General features: G+C 41.8%; 2 protein-coding genes across 3 annotated transcripts; both read right to left on the bottom strand.

Moving 5' to 3' along the window:
* Positions 1-1,167: 1,167 nt before the first annotated feature.
* Positions 1,168-11,504, bottom strand: LOC110975450 (uncharacterized). 2 transcript variants are annotated; one of them, XM_022227963.2, is made up of 8 exons: positions 10,954-11,504; positions 10,280-10,378; positions 8,742-9,089; positions 7,625-7,972; positions 7,198-7,518; positions 6,378-6,737; positions 6,059-6,211; positions 1,168-5,749 (listed from the first exon to the last, which is right to left on the bottom strand). In XM_022227963.2, the coding sequence occupies exons 1-8, from the start codon at positions 10,976-10,978 to the stop codon at positions 2,727-2,729; spliced, it is 4,677 nt and encodes a 1,558-aa protein (XP_022083655.2). In that variant the 5' UTR covers positions 10,979-11,504; the 3' UTR covers positions 1,168-2,726. The 2 variants fall into 2 exon arrangements, with proteins under 2 accessions (XP_022083655.2, XP_022083654.2); XM_022227962.2 differs by lacking the exon at positions 10,954-11,504 and adding an exon at positions 10,841-10,901.
* Positions 11,505-11,651: 147 nt separating this feature from the next.
* Positions 11,652-19,675, bottom strand: LOC110975451 (alpha-N-acetyl-neuraminyl-2,3-beta-galactosyl-1,3-N-acetyl-galactosaminide alpha-2,6-sialyltransferase-like). The gene is made up of 5 exons (XM_022227965.2): positions 19,566-19,675; positions 18,210-18,462; positions 16,838-17,214; positions 15,424-15,531; positions 11,652-13,986 (listed from the first exon to the last, which is right to left on the bottom strand). The coding sequence occupies exons 2-5, from the start codon at positions 18,456-18,458 to the stop codon at positions 13,734-13,736; spliced, it is 987 nt and encodes a 328-aa protein (XP_022083657.1). The 5' UTR covers positions 18,459-18,462; positions 19,566-19,675; the 3' UTR covers positions 11,652-13,733.
* Between the last annotated feature and the right edge of the window lie 1,514 nt (positions 19,676-21,189).

The raw sequence follows: 21,189 nt of genomic DNA on the forward strand, positions 1-21,189 counted from the left end.
TTGTTTGAATATGCTCTTTTCATCGGTGCTCCTTTTAAATTTTTTTAAAGTTTGATTTTAATTTTAAAACCTCTGAAAATGATCATTTAGTTAACGCTGTGCCAAGGTAATACAAATATGTGCCAAGCACTAGTGCTTGGAAAATATAATACAGTTATTGGTATGAATGTCTGTCCCCATTTTATAAACGCGCCATGCGTTCTCGGGTTTGACCTTGCACAGGAGCAGAGTTCCACCACAGGATAATGACAAATGCATGGGCAAAATTTCACCACCAGTTAAACAGCACGGACATGATGACAGTTGTTGTTTTGTCTTAATGGCGCTTTCAGCAACTCAGGCTATTTACGCCAATAACTGTACGTTTATTCAAACACTTTATTAATCAGCATCACATTACGGAGTTAGGAAGAAGGTCCAGTTTTAGAGGCAGGAGGAAACCGCTGGGTACCCGGAGAAAACCTGCAAGAGCGAGTATGGACTGGAAACCAAATGCACTTAAAGCCTGGGCCAAGCGGGGACTCGAGCCCGGGCCTCATTGGTGCAAAGCGAGGAAAGAACCGCTACGCTAATCCGCCCCCCCCCCTTTCACAGCGCATCGCCTTCTGAGGAAACACCAACAATGCCTCATGATGGAGACAGTAATTTACACCTCGGTGAAAGATCCATATTGAGACCTCATCGTTGATGATCGAGTACTGACTCGGCAGAGGAAACTTTGGTGAGGTGTGATCAGGTACTGTGAGAATAGATCGAGAGATGATTGCGTCCGCGATCAAGATGCTCAAAGGTCTACACATATTCAGTCGTCAGAACATTCAGCGTTATGCTGTGAAATCACGTTATGCAGCACACACCCACAAAAAGCATTATGTCTGATTTAAGAATCTTGTGCGTTACACGCTCTCCTCATGTCTTACATGGTTGAGTCCGGATATTCTGACATTACAGACTGCACTTTATTGGGCACGAGCAAATGATGTCCATGGACCTCAATGAAATGATCAACTGATTCTGCCTCCCATGTGTCTTTTGCTATACAAAACATGTTTATCAACTACAGGAATACTCGATCCTGAGGGCACCCTATACCTTTGCTTGTAATTGATTCTGCTGTAGCTCATCGTGGCACTGTTTATCAAGAAAATGAAAACAGGACACATTAGATTTAGTGTACAGTGTGTTTATTTGACTATATCATCACAATACAGATGCTAAAAAAATGAAACTGTGGTAAGCAGGGTAAAAATCCCTGGCATTGGCCAAAAAATGGCAAAACTACATTCGGCGTCTGAAAGAGGGTATCTTTTCCAAAAGTAATTAAAGTGAACAAAGAGCAAGCAAAACTTTCCACAAACTACATTCTTACAACTCCGTCCTTTTGGCAGAAAAAGAAAAACGCAAAACAGAAAGGAATGTTTAAACATTAATCAGCTCCATCCCATTACGCTTTGACCAAACAGCAGTTATTTGCGTCGGGCAAAAGTGCACAAACCTACAGCATGTTGTGTGGCATTCATTTGGAGAACAACTTGTGTCCACTGCTTGAAATCACTTACGGCTGCATTATATTTATAGGTATTCCTTTTTAATCTGTTTCAGATGAGACGCTGGTTACAATTTATATATACAAGCAAACAGTTTCTAATTCATAATACAACGAATACCTGGTATGGCTGACCTGATCTTAAGTGAAAACGTAATGTACATTTCAATTATTCATCTCCAAGTGTAACTCATTTCACCGTGGATAAATTGTAGATAAGACTTATGTTTAATCTTATTACACTTCTATAATTATTCCAATGCTTATTAACTGTTTAACACTTTCGATATCTCGAACTATTTGTTACAACTGGAAATAAGAGTAACTATAGGTTATCATTAATTACATTATTGAATTATTTTTAAATCAGATAAAGTTTGTATGAAGAGAGTACCACATTTTCTTGCAACATATGTAATCGTTTAAAACTTTAACCATTCATGCGAACAATTTAGGCCGAAATGTACAAGCACTAATTACAAAGGCATTTGGTGTAGTCTCTGTATAGTCTCTGAATAAACAGAAACAAACAAGCTGTAGGTTTTCCTCACCCTAAGAAAAATTGTTTTGCGTGTGTGTTGTGTTAGGTCGCACTGCGTTGCGTTGTGTAGCGTGGTGCGGTATGACATGACGTGCTTTGGGTTTTTGTTGTTGCTGCTACTGCTGCAGCGAGCTAGGGCACTTGCTGCAATGCATGACTGACAATCGCCAGACGGTGACTCACTGAGCTCCTGCACACTAGACGACTGCACGCAATGAAGGAGACTATCATCTGGTTAGGAGGACACACAGGTGCATCCTTGCTGACTGCCCCAGAAGGTTTCCAACACAGCAGTGGAGTGCAAACACCCAAACAACTTAATGTGCTGTACTTAATATAAAGCCTGTTAAACTGACAACTCCATTGTTGATTTTCTGTGGAATAGGCTAGCTTTGTGAGTTGTCAAAGTGTGCTCTTAATTAAAGTAAAACATGCAATTCAGCCAACTGTTGAAATGTGGCTTTAACGAAATAAACCAGCAATAAAACAAGTGGCGTCAGGCCAAAATGGCTGAATAAAACTGAATAAATCTGTATGCAGTTTCCTCGCAATGCAGATTATATGCTTACATATGCAAGCGTTTCTCTTGTCAGAATAACACTGAGACTAAAAGAAAGAATAGCAAACCGCACCCTTTTCCTATTGCATGCTACACATATATGGTAACGTCTGTGTATCGACCCCAGTTTCGTAGAGTCTTTGATCATCCTTGTCAGTTTGAGTCAGTGTCTGATCCGCTGGCCTAACTTTCAGTGACGAGGCTTGTGTCATCTTTGGCAGCCTCAGTGATTCACACCACTCTTTCAGTTCCTCGATATTTACAATGACAAGCTCCTTAAGGGACGGCACGATATTTGACTTCTCCATGGTACTTCGAAACGTGTCTGCTGTAGTTTCTGTTAATTTTTCTGGTGGATGTAAGCATGATATATGAAGACAGGTGATTCCACAAAGATGCCCCAAAGTTTCTGACAGGAACCCAACAAATTTTTCGGCCGGAGAACCATGCAGTAGATACAGGGTTTCAAGCCTTCCCCAAGTACTGATTTCCTTCTGGACTTTGTCAAACCCTTTCAAGGTCACTTTGTACAGAGAAAGTCTAAGGTCAGTCAACGTTTCGCAACCATTTAGAGCTTTTGCCACCTTCAAGAAAGCCTCATCGTCAAACTCCTTATTCAAGCGAAAATCTAGTTTCCGAATATTCTTCAGTTTGTTCATTTTGTCGAACAAAGTAACCATGTCATTAGAACTAAGAATTGTCCCTATGAGAACGAGACTTTCAAGCTTCGAGTGACGATGAAGAGATTGAGTTAGCTCTGATGATGCACTAGATGAGTGACATTCACCAGACTGTGACTCCAAGAGCTCCTGTAGACCAGACGACTGCACGGTATGAAGGATATTGTCGTCTGACCAGTCAGAAGGAAACTCAGGCATGTCTTTGCAGCAAGAAGCTATTCTGCCACGCAACTGTTTGGATGTTTCTGGGTCCAGCTTGGTGTCACGGTCTTTATTGTACAACTTCCTAACTTTGTCCAAGACTCCCGGTGCAAAGTGGTCAAAGTATTCCTCAAGTTCAGTCCAGGTGTGCTTGCCAACGTGGAACAACTCTATCGATTTCAAGGTGGAGCTGTCTACTTGCATGAGAAAATACGAGAGGAGCTTAATCTTGTGGCTGGAAATACCCATCAGGCGGAGGTTACCACTGACACAGACAAAATGAAGCTTTTTTTGGGAGGCGCAGTCCAACTTGCTTTCAAAAATCAGTTTCATGGCAAGCTCAACAGTCTTCTGGTGCTTTAGCACATCTGTAAAAGCGTTTGGTGCAGGTGGGGACTTTGCAAGTTCGGATTTCATTTCTGACAAAGTGGATTTAGCACAATCTTTGGTCTGACTGGCAAAGAGAACTATGTTATTCAGTTTTTGATCACAGAGTTTCTTGCTTAACATCTTTCGAACCAGTGAGGATCTTGATTTGCTGTTTTGATTTAAGTGAATACCAGCGCATAATTCTTGCAGTGCTTCTAACACAAAAGTAGCGGCTCCATCTCCTGGTATCGAGGGAACAATATCCCCTTGTTCACTGTGTTCACAAGATTTGTCAGGAATTACTTGGACAGGGCAGAGAAGTCCCACTTGCTCAGCCATGTCAAGCACATTCTTTCTCCCTCTACCAGATTCTACAAAATCTGCATCTTTGAAAGCTGTCGGTTGTTCAAGGTTCTCCATATTTCCAACAACCACTTGGCCAAGTTTATCAATTACGCCTAACTGATCACGACTGAACGCAGTTTTAATACCGTCATGGTTTCTTGGCAGCGGATCAGATTTTCCCTTATCGACAATGCACTTCAACAGACGCAAGAACAGCACACCACTGGAAGCACCGTCCTGGAAAGCAATGCCGTTTGTCCAAAATGACAGCCGACAAAAAACTGAGAGGTAAAGTGGCAAACACGCTACATCGGGGGTGGGAAAGTCAACTTTCACATATTCTACCAGTTTGTGAAATACATCTCCATAGTTAAGCGTGCTGTATACATCTATTGGGTAATGGCTCTGTTGTGATCCTTCAGTCCTCGGACTTGTTGGTGCTTTTTCCAGCTTGTCAGCATGAGATCTTCCATTATCGTTGTCACTGTCCTGTTTGTGATCCATATACGCAAACTGATCCTGAGATGGTTCACCTGTCTTACTAGTTTGTCGTTTAAGACTTTTGTCACTGCATTCGGATATTTTTGCATCCTTGATGCCTGATAGTGATTGTTCTTCTGTCGTTATCAGCGGTGACGTTTCACCACTCTGTCTTGCTTTATCCACATTTGAACCATCTTCATTTTCAGGCTTCTTGTTTTCTATGATGTCCCGATCGGTAGATTGTGAGCGTACATTGATTGTGTTACTGCTTTTGCTTCCTATCTGAGTTCGGGTGGCTGTTTTGGATTTTACTAGTAATTGTTTAACATAAAACTCAGCATTTTCTTTTGAAAAACCTGCCAGTATAACATACCGCAGGTTTTCCTTTAGGCACATTTCATCCGCAAGCCCCGTGTCCCTTGTAGTCATTACTACGTGCATTCCTGAAGAGATCTGATCTTTTATGGTAACAAGAACAAGTTGTATGTCCTTTTTATTCTCACAACCATCCACGAGGGTAGCCACGTCCCTGGCATTATGTGAGCAATATTCATTAATTAATTTTGCCGAAAAGTCTTCACCCTTTGGAAGGAGGTACTGAGCAACGGCCTCTCCGAGACTTTTTGCTGTCCCGAGGATCTTTGCAGGCAAAACAAAGACAAATTTCTTCCGTCCAAGCAGCGCCTGTTCTCTCCCCAAGGCCCAGTCAGTTGCCACTTTGTGCAAGAAAGTCGTCTTACCACTACCTGAAACGCCTTGAATTAGAACATGATTGCTTGCCAACTTGGATATGCCATCAGTAAATAGTTCAGATTCGGAATCTAGCTTATACCTTAGCCAGCCTCCCTGCATGTGAACATTGGCAAATAGGTCTGGAGGGGTATAAACATCATCCATTTCTGCCTTGTCTACGTCATCCCATGTCCAGGGCGTAACAGGAAGTCTGCTCATTTCCCTTTTCACTAGTGATTTTATTTTTTCGACCAGCGGCGCTACATCTATGTTTGAGTCACTGTCGTCATGCCCTGAAAAAAGAGAATTCAAGAGACAATGAATGTACATGTTTAAGTCTACCTTAAAAATGTCTTGAAAGTACCGGTCTTTCGTTTCACTGCACAGTAAGTTTGCCAATGGTTTGTTTTGAGAGTACGAATTCTTGGTTCAGTCGACAAAATGAGAAATGAAAAGGTCGTTTTATCGATGAGGGTAATAAAAATGTATCCATTAAATTTAATTTTATGAGAGAGGACGAATGGCTCTATTCCTGACCGTTGAGCTGAAATATAACCACAGTCTCATTGGTTAAATTAAATAAATCTGTAGGCTCTACGTACCCTCCAACTGAATGCTTTCATAACCAGTAGGCCTTTGCCCTTGTCTTAAGTGTGGTCTGGGTTTCCGCCTCCAACACAAGACACAAAGAGCTGCCACAATAACCACTGGGATACAACTGCACACAAGGGCGACGACGACAACAAAAGAAGGATCTAGGTTGGAATCAAATAAAAAAGAGCCCTACAAATATCCGAGAGATTCAATATTTCTGCAGAATGGAAAATTGGAAGGACATTAGACCCGATGACAACATCATTCTAGCTATTAATATGTTTAAATTGAAACACAAACTTCAAGAGTTTAAAACAAGTCACGTACCTTTTGTTACCAAATCTTGGTACGATCTGACCAAATCATGCTTTTCATAAAATACGTGGCACCAGTATCTGACGTCTCCATCTTGGAAGCAGTTGTTGAGGATCAGGGAACCTTCAGGTGTTATGTCGAAGCATCCTCTATCTCCAAGATCGGACAGTTTCTTGGTGCCTTCTGGTAGATTCAGCTTGCCAATAAAAGTAGCTGTCTTTTTGTCAGGTTTTCCGAACGACCAGAAGACAATGGCTTCATTCACCGAGATGTTTGGTCTGGCAAGGCAAGCTAGTGTCATTTCTTTACCAGGTTCAAAGGTCTCAGAGACACCTGAAATTGGTCTGCCATCGTCCAGAGGAAAGTTATCACCTGAGTGCATGAGAGAAAAGAAAGAAAATAAAGTTTGATTGTTAGGGTTCACTAAGGGGTCAATTTTCCCTTGTTGCCCACAGTTAGTTTGTGCACACGTTCATGTGATTTTCTAGATCGGGTGCGTAACTTGAAGCATTGCTTGTATTTAGCATGGGCTTGTGTCTGGGTCTAGGTACATTCCAGAAGATTGACTGAACGGTCAATGAAAACCTGACCATCTCCTTTGTAATTTGGGATTTTAAAATTAGCAGCTGTTAAGGAAGCGGGTTAATTAATACATGTAGATTAGAATTACAACTGAATGCAGCTACGAAAAGCTTCGTTCCTTGAAGCCTCTATATGATTTAGGATCAGAAGGCCATTAACAGGGAATTACAAAAAACAAATTCCCCTAGCACAGGCCCATCATGTAGTACCTCCATGGAAGGAGTACTTTTTGAGCACTGCAACCACTTACCTATTACACGGACTTCGATTTCTGCAACACTCTCAGTATACACAACGCTACATTTGTACTTCCCAGCATGGTCGCGCTCGGTTGAAGCGATAGCCAGACCAAAATCACTGGTCAAATTAAAACCTGTGTCCGCTTCCACCTGATTTGTCGACAAGTTGTAACTGAGGAGAAGTCGATCTGAGGTGTCGATCTTCAGCCACTGAATCGCACAGGTTGCAGTGCCTGGCTTCCAGTTGCAAGGAAGAACCTGACGCAGTCCTTTTTGGAGGTAGAATGATGTTTCAGATGCCCTCAGAGCATCACCAGAGGGATTTAGCCCATCTGCCAAAAATTTGGAAATTACGATGGGTTTCTGTCAGTGTATGCAAAACGTTTAATTGACCGAAAAATGTTTAACGTTGCTCCTCTTAACACCTATATGAATTACCTTTTATTTCGATATCGGTGTAGCAATTTCTGAGAGTCTCATCTGACTGAAATACGTGACACCAGAATCGCTGGTTATCATGTACATCATTCAGGGAGTTGACTGTAAGAGAAGCATCGCTACCAATGCTATAATCAGCACCATGTTGGATCTGCAGGGTGACGCCATCAGAGAAACGTGCACCAATGATCTCTGTATCTGTAGTGACGCCCTCTCCCATTGACCAATACACTACGGATGGTGCGTCGGGTGACTGTGATGCGCACTGGCACGGTAGCGTCTGTCTGCGTCCTCCCTGGATGACAGCAGAGGACGATGCCTCACTGACTCTGGCTGGGAAGGAATTATCTGCAGTGATCGTACGTGAGGAGTGTTAGAATTTCAAAATATCGTTTTAAAAATGATAATGGTGGAATGCAGTTAGTGATCAGGTGGTGGCTTATGTTTATAGGTGAAAGAAAGGCATTTTCTGCTGTTTCTCTTGTAAAATGAGACTCGGTATTTTGTTTTTTCTGTACAAGACGAGGTATTACATGCTCCTGTCCCATCACAATCTTCATTCACTTGACTTTGGAAGGAAAAATATAAACGGCAACCAGTGTGAGAGAGGCGACAGCCTACAGGTATTTCCTTTATTATGTTGCTGGTGCATCCAACATCAAACCTGCAAATTTTATGAGCCGAATAAAGTTTCCAACGAGTAGTACTATTTACTACTCCACTTCTGTTTCCATGGTGATGAAAGGCTTGGAGGAGTAAACGTATATTTTCTGTTGCAAGTAATATACATATTGAAAATGTTCCAACAATCTTACGAAAGGCCAACGAAAGTAGCATTGTTACTTCAAGTAGGTCTTATCCAAAGAATTTGTACCTGATTTTTTAAGGACATTCACTAGTAAAGCACCATTAGAAAAATCTAACCTTTCTTTACATCAATTCTTATCAGTGGTTGTTATTATGTTTAGCTTTTTTGATGTATGTTTTCACAGAAAACTCGTTTTCATAGTTTTCTCCGTTCTTTTTTGTTTTAATGCTATTTTCAAAACAGCTTTTGCTGAACAATATCGCTCTCCTTGAATATGATTTAAAATATGAAAACAACACAAAATCTTACCAAAGACATCAAGATCTACAGCCCTGTGTCTGTAGATGGTCTTCGTTGGGACAACTTGGCACAGGTACCGACCTTTATCAGTCGGTTCAACCCCTTTGATGATCAAACTGACATCCGGACTCAGGGCGTATCTCATACTAGCAGCGGTGTCCTTGTGCGTTCCAATGAGAAAGTTACGGCTCATCAGAAAGACCTTCGAAGGGTCATTAATGTCCGACCCCTTGTACCACAAAACGGCATCAAGCTCCTCCCCAGTGCGGAAAGTCGGACAGGAGATCGCGTGCCAAATGCCTTCCTGTAGGTAGGCTTTGTTGCCGGACCATCCAAATGCGCCCTGAATATTTGTCTCTATTTTGAGAAAAGACCAGAAGGAACTATTTCCCAAACGTGTACTGACGTGACGTAATAATGGACAAGCACTGACTCAGTTTAAATCGGATGATGGTATGTTAAGACTGTGGGAAATTGGAAAGCTGAATAACTTGAAAGACATAATTTGTGGAAAGTTGCACTGCATTTAGTGCCTCTCGAATTTTAATAACCTTAGTGAAGCTTACCAGGGATAGACCTTTGCGAGTTAAATTTGAATAAAATCTGGTACACTGAGTTATCTGGTGGCACATAAACATAACAATGTGATTTCCCCAGACGAAAGACACTGTTGCTATGCCTCGTGAATCGGGCAAGCTTTTGCATAGCGACCATATACCCAGCAAGAAATGAGACCGAGGGGTACCCCCCCAACATGTCCAATCCCTATACACATTCCAGACTATTGTTACTTAACACATCCCCCCAAGATGTCTGAAAGGAATTTCCCAGATTCCTGCGAGACAATGACCAACACAAAGCAGGGGGGGTTCTCTCGTTCTCATACCTTGCTGCACATGCGCGACCATCATCTTTGGAATGGACTGGTTCCTCTGTGCCCGTCTTATCCTTTAAAACAGTGCGTTGTTACAAGGCGTGTCTTATTTAACTCGGCCAACATTCGCTCCGAATCACGAGATACAGTAACAGTGTCTTTGGCAAGATTCAAATTGTTATGTTCTTGTGAATTGAAAGAACTCGGAACATCAGAGCGTATTCAAATTTTAACTCGCAAAAGCCTGTTGCATTGGGGAATGCATTTATCTCCAAGTGGAGAGGGACAAGGAACATGATATAACGCAGCCAAAACTTTAGTTGTTGACAGAACCGGTCCAAGTTCGAAATATACTAGGACTTTGAGCCCCTTTGTTTCGTTTTCGACACAATGTTATGGGTTTCCAATGGTTTAAAGGAGTTTTGTCTTTCAGAGTGAGTTTTTACGGCTTTGTGTGATGAAAGCAACATCATTGATGAAAGACATCTACCCCTCAAATCAAAAACGTGGTTGATTTAAAGGAGTTTCTTCAGGTTATTGAGCTTTTGAGGTTGCTTCATAATACTAAAATAGGCACAGATGATGACACCTATGTCGCGTTGCCACTTTAAATTTTTAACTTGCAGTGCAACATTAATTGGATCTTTCTGCAACATATTTCAGTAGTTCTTACCATACTCCGGAGGGCACACGTTGGTTTGCACCGTATACAGTCCCAGTGTTATGAACATGATCACTAAACGAGCTTCCATGCTCACTCCAAAGGGATTTCCTGTGAAGGAGGCAGGGATGCATTTGTTGGCGTTACTATAGTATGTATTGGACAGGCTTTCCGGGGCCAGGGAGAGCGCTCATGAGGAACAAACCACGGGGTGCACGTTTTAGATAATCCTCAGCTGACTATTTAGAAAATAAAGCAGTTATCGGTTGTGGCGAACCTTAAGAGCTATGCTTTCAACTGTTCTCCCCTCACTGCGGCGGATATTCCACGGCAAGTTCTTCGATGCCAAATTTTGAAAGGATTGTAATAATCGGGCAAAACTGCAGCGCGATTATAGGTGTCACTGGGGAATTTTTGGCATTCCCAAATGCTTTCAAATAAATCTGTGATTACCCCCCCCTTCGCAACGTCCATGATAATCAGTACGTATTTGTTTGCGTCTGTCGACCATGCAGTAGGTTGAAAATGGAAATAAAACTGGCTAAGAGATCACTTCCACCAATTTTCCTCTACCTCGCGTACAGCTGCGTTTGATTGGAGCCACTCTACCCTCGCCCATGAGCTACTAATCTGCTTCATGACATTCCAAGCTTACAGAGAACTCGCGACGTGTAGAGAAATCTTACCCTTGCTGAGCCCAATATGCCCCATTCTTTGAAGTGGACAACCTTACTCCAGTTTCTGCCGGACCTAGAGTTGTATTTGTCTACCACCGCTTTATAGACGAAATATCGCAGAGTCGATTCAAATGGAGATAAAAAACAAACAGCGTTGAACACTACGTTCAGTACAATTCAACTCACACTATTCAAACTCAAACGGCCGTGAGACGCGAATCGTGGCGAACATAAAATTTACTCGGGAAATTCCCAGTTTACGGAGCCGTGGAAGTGACAATTAATTTAGATTAAAACATACTTCATTTCAGATGCGGAAGCCTTACAGACAAGATGCCAAAATCTGGAGATAACTGGTTGTCGAAATAATATGTGAAACAGGATGGCGACATCCTAGAATAAAATATTCAGGATCTCAAATATGAAGGTGACACTAGCAGAACTCCGTAGGCCTACAATAGGCCTTATTCACGAGGACGCAATTTTTCCCATCAGTTTTCCCCAAATCTATTTTTAGAGTTGCATGCTTTGAGTGTATAATGTCCCGCTCTCTCAATTTTCAGGGATCATTCATTTTCCACAATGGCGATGTGGTCTTTGTTCGATATCTACGTGCAGCTCTTTATCAGCAGGGCAGTGCATGCAAAGTCCACAGACAGCTGTGCTTAAGGAGCCAGTAATAGACTGCATTCACGGGGTCGGCCATATTGAATTTGAAATCGAGGTTGACTCTTTATTTTTGAACGTTGAGAGTACAAATGAAGCAATAAAATGAAAATTCATGACAAGTTTGCACCTGTCTACTCTGCTGAAGAACATCAAACTGATGATTTCACACACAAAAACGTACCTCGGTGTTTGAAACCAGGTTTAGAAAAATATTGAAATGGAGGCTTAGAACGCGCGGAAGTGTAAAACAGTCTGGTGCCATTCTAATCGACGGTTTGCAATATATCAATATATAAAACAAATTTGGGGAATAAGATTAAAAAATGGTCTCCACATGAATAGGGTCTAATTGAGTCCGTTGATTCATAGAGATGATCAGTGCATTCCTATTAAATAGCTTATCAACGGTGTCCATGCGCCAACTGGACGACGTTATTTCGACGGTATTTCGTGTCAATGGCTATATTTCGACGGAGAGCTATTAATTTACATACAGTAATGCTTAAAAATTACAAATTCAACTTCATAATTATTCACATCTTATATAAACATAAATTTTAAATTCCTTGAGATGAACTTTGGCCAATAGGATTTGGAATTCACGTATTGAATACAACTATTTCCAAGCAGGATTTCTTACAGATCAAGTTAATTACTACTTAGCAGTTGCACTGATTTCTGATTTACCAACCGTCACCATTTGTATTTTAACTGCATAAAATTAATGTTTTTCAAGGAAAAAATATATAAAAGGCAGATTTACAGAAACATCATAAAATCATTTGAAAATAATGAAATATAATTAGGAAAATACTTACAGGAAAGTGAGCGAATCGGCTAGCTGAACTTAACCATTTAATTTTACTACCATCCCTAAAATATCTTTGTATGCCTGTTCTTAATATTACACAGTTGCATATTGAAAACAAAACTAAATCAATTAAAGTAATTGCAAGGCAATTAATTAAACATGTACACGTTACTGCACGCCTGTCTGGTTCCTCATTTAACAGAATTCATTATTAAATACCCTGTAGCATAGAACCAGGCTACCTGTGTAAAAGGACACCTATACTAGTCATGTGTTATAAAAACTGTTATAAAGAGCAGGCTTGACTTGTCAACTGGTAACAATTTTACAGAATTCATACCAGAAATGAGTACAGCAAGGATTCAGTTCATTAACCTCAACCATTCTGAATCCAATAAGCATGTCCATGATATCAATAGGCCCTAGGAGGTTAGGGTTAAACTGAAATTTCAGTTATCACACTTTGATTACAAACCTTCCACCAAGTCTCCCTACCACCAAAAGATTCCACAACTATCTGTATTGAACACAAAAATCTCTCTAGTGGTGCAATTCTACAAGTGCATCTTACAATGTAGGTTTAATGTCACGCATACATTTAAAAATTCCACCAACTTCTCTGCCAGCAGGAAGTGGGCTGTCTACATTTACAATGAACGGCCACAATATTGATTCTTTGAGAGGACCGAAAGACGTTTTTCCAGTTCTTAAGTGAAGCAGCAATGAATTTTTCTGACCTTGTTTCTGTACTTTAGCATTTCTCCTCAACTACTTTAATGGCATCCCCATTAAGTTAAATGCGTTTAGGAAAGCGCTTCTTCAAACATTATAAAATATTCTCCATGCGTTCCTCGATAATTGTGATGTCATCTAAGGAAGGCATGGTTCAGTGCTGAGGGGTTTTGTCCAAACTAGGAGTTGAAAGATGAACTCACTTAGACCATTTCTGAGAAAGGGTCATTGCTTGCTGATTGCTACTTACAAACGACAATCACTCACCAAAGGAAAGAAAATTAAGTCAGCAAAATTAGTCTTTTTAATTTAATTGTTCACCAACGAGTTTTTCCCTCGAACGACATCCGAGTTTTGCTCGTGAGGAAATACGCATTACCATGAAAGCCAAAAAGGCAGCAAATTACCCTTTGAAAGAGTGGAACAAAAATTGAATAATGATATTTAATGGACAAAACAAAAAAGGAGGGTTCTGAAGGTTTGTTCAAAAATAAATTTCACTACAAACACCCTTTAAGTTTTGGGGGCTAATCCCTGGGTTGAAGAATATTTCAGTCACTTTAAAAAAAAAAAAAGCTTATGACCTTATCCACTGGAGAATAGTTTCCAACAGGCCAGCGTTGTGAAACAAGCGGGCGTCAAATTTCATGGGCCAGCTGGGGTGGTGGAAGGTGATGTTGTAGCGCTGGGCCCAGCGAGCAAACACAACCTTCTCCCGAAGGAAGCGGTGGTTGCCCTTTTTATCTCGCTCGGCGTGGCGGTAAGTAGAGCACTCCTTAATGTGGGGAAGATCGTAGTAGTGGTACGGGACATCCTTCCTGGGCCGCCTCCTTTTATCCGACAAAACACAAGACAGGCAAAGTGGTCGATTTTAATATATAACAACTGCTATTGTTAAGTCTCATCAAAGGTGACAATACACATACATACATGCATGGATATTTTGTTGGGTTCCATGAGAATGAATCACATCCAGATGTACAGGTACAATTGGCCTCCTTCACAAGTCGGCCATATTAAATTTGAAAGTGAGGTTTACTAGTTTTTGCAACCGAGAATTACAATGAAAGCACTGACGGAAATCTTCACTACAAATCAATATCATTTATGCGGATGAAAAATTTAAAATTTGTGATTTATTACATTTAAATATTTTGAGCTCACGTTCAAACAACAGGAAAGTAGGGCTTGAAGCCTAAAATATTCTGGCACTGCCCCTGTTAACAGATTGCATCCAACAGGACAAAGGCAAGGAACATGATAAAAAATGGCTTCTTGTTATTAAGGTCTGTTTAGGCTCCGCCAACTGAGATCTAGGAAACAAGACTGTTTCAGAAAGCGGCTTCGTCACGGACATGTACATATGAACTCGAAAGGTTTAGGCTACGTGTAGTTGAAAAACTAGGGCTACAGTCACATCCTGCACAAGACCAGGGGCAGTCAGAGGTCCAGTCACAAAGAGCAGCGGGAACAGGTGCATGCTTCATCGTGGTTCATTTGAACATATTGCATCATGACTCATGACTACATGTAAATGAGATGCGAGGTTGTGTGGTGCACCATTGGCAAAACCGATATACAGCGTTGTAGTCAAGACCAGACACAAGGCCAGACACAAGACCAGACACAAGACCAGACACAAGACCAGTCACAAGACCAGACACAAGACCAGACACAAGACCAGACACAAGACCAGACACAAGACCAGTCACAAGACCAGATACAAGACCAGTCACAAGACCAAACACAAGGCCAGACACAAAACCAGACACAAGACCAGACACAAGACCAGTTACAAGGCCAGTCACAAGACCAGACACAAGACCAGTCACAAGACCAGACACATGGCCAGACACAAGACCAGACACAAGACCAGACACAAGACCAGTTACAAGGCCAGTCACAAGACCAGACACAAGACCAGTCACAAGACCATGCACAAGACCATGCACAAGACCAAGGTCTTGTGTTGGTCTTGTGCTAATCTTGTCAAGGTCTTATATGTACATGTAAGTGGTCTCGACCTCGACACTGCTAATATGACCACATGTGAGCATGAAGTAGTGGTTTCAAATTCAGATGGCCGTGACGGTACAGTTGTCAGGCTTTCAATTTTGCTACCTGTTGTGAAGTGTAGGGACAGATTTCACAGTAGATAGCCAAGTTAGGGACCTAGTGACTACAGACATTATTCCAGGATAAGCCTATAGCATTGTGAGAAGTTGAAACCAAATTTACCAATGGACGACAAAAAATGGAGCACTTACGCACAGTAGTCGGCTGGCACCATTCCATACACATGTACCTCCTGGCACAGGTCAACGGCAAGCATCATTGCAAACCAACCCGTCGAGAGCCAGGATCTGGTCTTCACACTTGCAACAACAAAAACAAAGAGGATGACCGTTACTCGTCAGGTAGGTCAAGTATCAACAGCCAATTCAGTCAAATAATAAGACTTGTCTATCCATTGAAAAAGGACAAAAAATACTGAACACAGCGATTTCCTATTGAAGTGTTTACAATGTGAGCAAACGATCCGTGCAATGGGGCGATAAACAGCAGTGCATAAAACCTGTATATTACATGTATGTCAAAGGTACCGCACTGGGACAGCACACTCTGGCCAATCAGCACTCTCGATATGAATAGCATAGAATGACCGGCAAAGTGGTCCTTGTGGTGCCTCAGATTGGTCCTGTTGGGCGCTGTTGTTCATGAGGAGAGTCAGTAAACGGCATGCTGTCATCGCATCCGACTGCTGCATGTACATGTACAATGTACAGTGCAGTAGGGTCTTGTCAGTACAGATGTCTGTACATGCATTAAATAGCAGTTGGATGCTGAAGAAATCTGACATCTATCGCTCCACTGCACAATGGAAACACCAGCCTTGCTTACATAAGCATTTACCCAGACCTCTGCAATTCTGTGTTGACGACTGCATAAATTCAACAGCAGATAACAGCATGAGAGGGTTTGCATGGCTGCCATCTTGCAGGCCAGTGCTTTTGTTCCACAGGGAATGCACGACAGAACAAAAGAACTACCCTGCAAGATGGCTACCACACAAAGCCTCTGTTGACCACCACTGACCACCGCTAGGTTTGGTTGTGTTCTTAGTGGAATCAGGGCCCAGTAGGTTTTAAACCATTGCAGTCAAGTATTTCACAAGTGCTTCACACAATATCCATACAGATTTTCAGTCCGCGAGCAAGTACAAATGAATGTGTATTTTGGGTTTAGAGGAATAGCCTCTAATTTTGGTATGACTAGGGTACTTGTGATGACCTCTTCAACATGTTTTTAACACTTGATTATTTGCTGTAACACCGACTTACAAGCATGCACTGTACACGTAAATTCTCGATGTGGTATGAGACTTGCAAGACAAATCACAAGCTTGCTTGGGTGGGAATCGAACCTACAACACCCTGCTTACTAGTGCGGATGTCTTAATCACTTGACCAATGGGTTTGCCGAGGTCAGGTGGTGAACCTGAATCCAATACAGCAGTGGATGCTACAAGCAGTCAGTGTTAAGTTGGCTTTATATGTAGGTTTTGCCCTCAACCAAGACTCATCGTTCACACTTATTTGCCAGTGTTGTCCACGCGTTGTGAGAAAATCGCAATGCTCGTGAGTACTTGTGGAGTACTCGACAAGCTTTTTCAGTACTCACGGATGGAGTCCGGTTTCTTTGGCATACAGTTCTTCAGCTTCCAGTTCGCCTTTGTGAGTCTGTCCGTGAATAGTTGAGCCTGGACTGAGATGTTTGACCATCTTTGTCACATCCTGCAAGTGGTCTTTTCTCTTCAGCAAACCCCAGACCATGAGCCTGCTGTTGTTGGGCAGCGCCTCGGGCTTCACGTCTATCATGAAGAAGTTCAGGACCCGTAGGCTGGTCCGCGACCCGACGTCCTTCTCGAAGCCTCGGACGGGGGCCATGTTGAGTCGGATGACGCAGGACCGGCTGTCTATTTCCTTGCTGGCATTTTTGCCAATCAGGAATCCGGAGCTGGACACCAGCGCACAGGAGGTGCAACTCAAATTGGTTCTCTGGCCAGGCAAAGCGATGAGTAAAACTGTTAATCTTACTGACACTACATCGGAATGATAAATAACTGGTTAATTCCAGAAATTAGGGGTCCAAAAGTGTCAGATTTTCACATCCCTGTTACATCTGACCTTTGTTACTTGACATGGAAATATCACCGAAATTGATTTCAAACTATTACTATTTGTTTGGCAGGTAATTTGCATTAATTCATCACTCCTGGAAATCAGAAAATGTGTACTGAACTTACAAAATCATAAGTCAGATGTGACAGGGCCACAAAAAAATGGACCCCTAATTTTTGGAATTACCCAGCTACAGTTTGAAATGACACAAAACATTTAAATTTTTCTTCCTTTTTTTAAAATCATGATTTCCATCAACCCTGCCACCGAATGAACACAGACAGGAAACACATGGCATGACACCTCATTGTGTCAAGCAGTGACACCGTTCATCAAGAGGGCACCGTGCATGGACACACAGGCAAAAATCCTGGCCCTAGCTTTTTAAATTTGGGTTATTTGAAGCACGTATATATTTTTTTGACTTCTTTTCACGTCCAGTTGTAGTAGAAAGCTTGCACGTGATTAAAACAACTGTTAAAAGTTTATCTATTCTCAGTTGGTATTCTCTTTCTGTACTTGACAAAACACAGTGCGTACAAACATGTCCGTATTGTAGTCGAGACCACCACAAGACCAGGCACAAGTACCAAACAGGTTGAGCAATGACAAAGGAATGCTTTTGTTGAAGTTCATTTGAATGGCTTGTGACTTACGTGGTCTTAAGTGGTCTCAACTACAACACTGGTACACGTCCTTCATTTACAAACGTTACTTGCGCAGAAATGAGAAAAAGTATGTTAACTCATTAATTACATGTACCTACAGAGACGGAATGATTGCCAGGAATATGTGGAGTCTTAACAATTGTAATTACTTGAAATGCAAGTGTACGTAGAGAATCATTATTGCTCTGGTGAAAATGGGAATACCTTATTGTCCACAAGTGATATGTAATGACGGAGGGCTCCATGGACGTCAGGGCCAGATGGTTTAGGATTTTGATCATGTTCAACTAAGGCATGAGTCCACTTTGTGGCATTCCTGAGGAGATCACGTCCAAGGTGGAACGTTGACGAGGATCGGCCAGAGTAATGGAGCACCACATAGCTACCGAGGAGGATGTAGATCAAGCAGCTGGTCAGTATCAGTCCAATTAAGAAGGCCAGCGACTTGTGCATGATGCTGCGAGACAGGAGAGGATGCAACAGGACGGATGGAGACTTAAAGAGTAGACAATTTTTTAAAAATGTTTTGCCATTAATAACAACTACAGTCGAACCTCGTTAATAAGAGGTCCTTCGGACTTTCCAAATTACATTGTCGCAACAGGAACCTTGTATTATCAGGAGTAAAAACAATGAAAAACAAAAGATAGGGACCTAAAAATTTCCTTGTTATAAGCAGAATCGTGTATTAACAGTGCTCTTATTTGCGAGCTTCGACTGAATTCCCACTGCATTCTCTACAAAATCGGAGAATGGTCCAAAAAAATTCACAAACTTGCTTGGCTAGGATTCAAATTTTCTCCTGCAGCAAGCTTGTGATTTTTTTCACATCTCTCAGACCACACCGGGAATACAGCATGAACAGATCGGTGTATTAAACAGTTTCTAATTACATGCAACAACCCCCACTAAAGGCGAAATCAATAGTTGGGTTGAAAGTTTTTCGCCTCAAACCATTATCACAAATGGTCAGGAACAACCCATCCACGCATGTTTGCGGATTGCGATGGAAAGCCATTTCTAACGATGCATCCAAGGACAAAATGTTGGAAAATTACCATCAGATAATTTTTTTTTTATTTGGGGAAGCATGGGCAAGCATGCAAGTGTTGTTAATAATTCGTCAATTCAGTGTATGATGTCCAATAGCTGCAGTTCTCTGAGTACCGAGTTTACATGCGAGTACTTGCTACACAGCTCCCACAAAATTCCATTTTGGCCGCATTTATTCAGTGCACAATAAACTCTCTTAACGTGCTCCTAATCAAGAGTGTTAAGAAGGTAATGATGTTTCCAATGGAACTTAACTTAAACACAGGGTACGGAGGCAGGGCTCCGAGGCAGTCCATTACCACGTACCTGGGTCCATTTAGCCTATGGGGCTGGGGAAAAAATCAGCTGAATTTGTGCCCAATTTCCGGACTACAATTATATGCCAATGCCAAAGGGTTTTTCCTAGTATCATGCCCATGTTGTCTTTGAGTTTAATAGAACTACAAAACAAATTTAAATTATCCAACAGAAGCCCTTCAAAGAGATGGAGAGTCTGCTTCCACTTACTTATCAAAACACCGGGAAAGAGTTTCCTAGAATCGACATTTTTCAGACCATTTCGCACTCGGTAATTCTGACCATGTACATGTAACTCTGTCAAATTAATGAATAGCGCCCCCTATCTACTGCCAAGTGCGCAGTACCCGCGGACAATCAAGTGTCATTTTGTGATCACCAACGCCCTCCAACTGAGGAGTTTTACATTCAGAGTTTTTAAAGTGCATTTTGCGACTTTTGTGAAGATGGAAGTAATGAGTAAGTAACCAAGAAGCTCAAAACGAACTGCAATTAAAAACACCAGCTGAAAAAGTACCCGCGAACAGTGAGAAGGGAATTCAGTTCTACAGTGTCATACTTTAATGATGACACAACCTTGACCCCAAAGGGCCTTTGAGCGGAATCCCCTCCCCGCACACACCATCGACTTTTTGGCTATCATTAGATACCATTTTTGTGAAGATTAGACGTACTGTCCTTGCAAACACCAATTTTCTTTCCAAGACTGGTCAGCCAAAAATCAACGTTGCCCACTCGACTCAATTAACGCACTTTGTCTGACATGCGTCGGGCCTAAGTTAAAATAGCAACAATAACAACAAAACGTTATGATTAAACTTAAAGTTACATTGGAAATCTTAATACGCATGTCAGTTTTAAAAAGATCAGTATGTGACAGAGCTTAGTTCATGGGAAAGATCCCCCACCTCGTTTTGAGATGGGACGAAAAAAAGGATTGGGGGGGGAGACTATCTACGAGCATCAAGGAAGCACGTGAGGAACCCTCCTTGTTGCATGGGAAACAGAACCCTCCCTCGAGGAGGTCCACTGTACTGGAAGACAGAATTCAAGAAGGTAAAGGAAGAAATCAATGCTTGAAGGGACGGTTCCACAAGGACGGATCCAGAACCGAAGTCTGAGGGGCCCCATATTTGTTAGTGGGATTTTTTTTTTTCATGTAACCTTTCTGGAAGGGGCGAGGCTACTTTGGGAGGGGGCTGTTTACGTGCTTTGAGAAGAGAGAGAAATAACGTTCAGCCAAAATAGACCTTTCTCTTTTTATTCCGTGGGGATATCCCTAGTTTCTCTCCTCCGCGCCTTTTGATCTGCTCTTGCGTCTACAGCCCGGGCATTAATACACTACCACCGAGCAGTAGTATCGACCTTTAATAGCGAGTGGGGAAAAAGGGGACTGATGCAATCCTCCTTAATATCTGAAAGCTATAATATGATGAAGATTGGAAGGCGGCAGACAGCACTGACAAGAAGTGTGGATGTTTTGACCGGCAAAAAAACAAAGGGGGTGTTCCATTACAGGAGCGCATACTTGTCAACACTAGTATTACTAGACCGCCTGCTTCTATATTAGGAACAATATTCTTCGCGCAGTGATACTTCTCAGAAGGTTTCTATTGTCTTTTTGTCACGAGTGACCATTGTGAAGTTTATAGTCCATAGAAGTCCATAGTGTGAAGATTATAGTCCATGACCATTGTGAAGTTTATAGTCCATAGAAGTCCACAGTGTGAAGATTATAGTCCATGACCACTGTGAAGTTTATAGTCCATAGAAGTCCATAGTGTGAAGATTATAGTCCATGACCATTGTGAAGTTTATAGTCCATAGAATATCC

This window comes from Acanthaster planci, linkage group LG20, assembly GCF_054643075.1.
Source record: "Acanthaster planci isolate LZ-2023a linkage group LG20, COTS_SCS, whole genome shotgun sequence".
Taxonomy (NCBI): domain Eukaryota; kingdom Metazoa; phylum Echinodermata; class Asteroidea; order Valvatida; family Acanthasteridae; genus Acanthaster; species Acanthaster planci.

Excerpts from the sequence above, each read along its gene's own strand:
- LOC110975450 (XM_022227962.2), bottom strand. The coding sequence starts at position 10,886 with ATGGGCGAGGGTAGAGTGGCTCCAATCAAACGCAGCTGTACGCGAG. Across the intron at positions 10,379-10,840 it reads CAAACGCAGCTGTACGCGAG|GAAATCCCTTTGGAGTGAGC; the intron begins GTAGAGGAAAAT and ends CCTCCTTCACAG. Across the intron at positions 6,212-6,377 it reads CCAAGATTTGGTAACAAAAG|ATCCTTCTTTTGTTGTCGTC; the intron begins GTACGTGACTTG and ends ATTCCAACCTAG.
- LOC110975451 (XM_022227965.2), bottom strand. The coding sequence starts at position 18,458 with ATGCACAAGTCGCTGGCCTTCTTAATTGGACTGATACTGACCAGCTGC. Across the intron at positions 17,215-18,209 it reads TATCACTTGTGGACAATAAG|AGAACCAATTTGAGTTGCAC; the intron begins GTATTCCCATTT and ends TTGCCTGGCCAG. Across the intron at positions 15,532-16,837 it reads AAAGAAACCGGACTCCATCC|TGTGAAGACCAGATCCTGGC; the intron begins GTGAGTACTGAA and ends TGTTGTTGCAAG.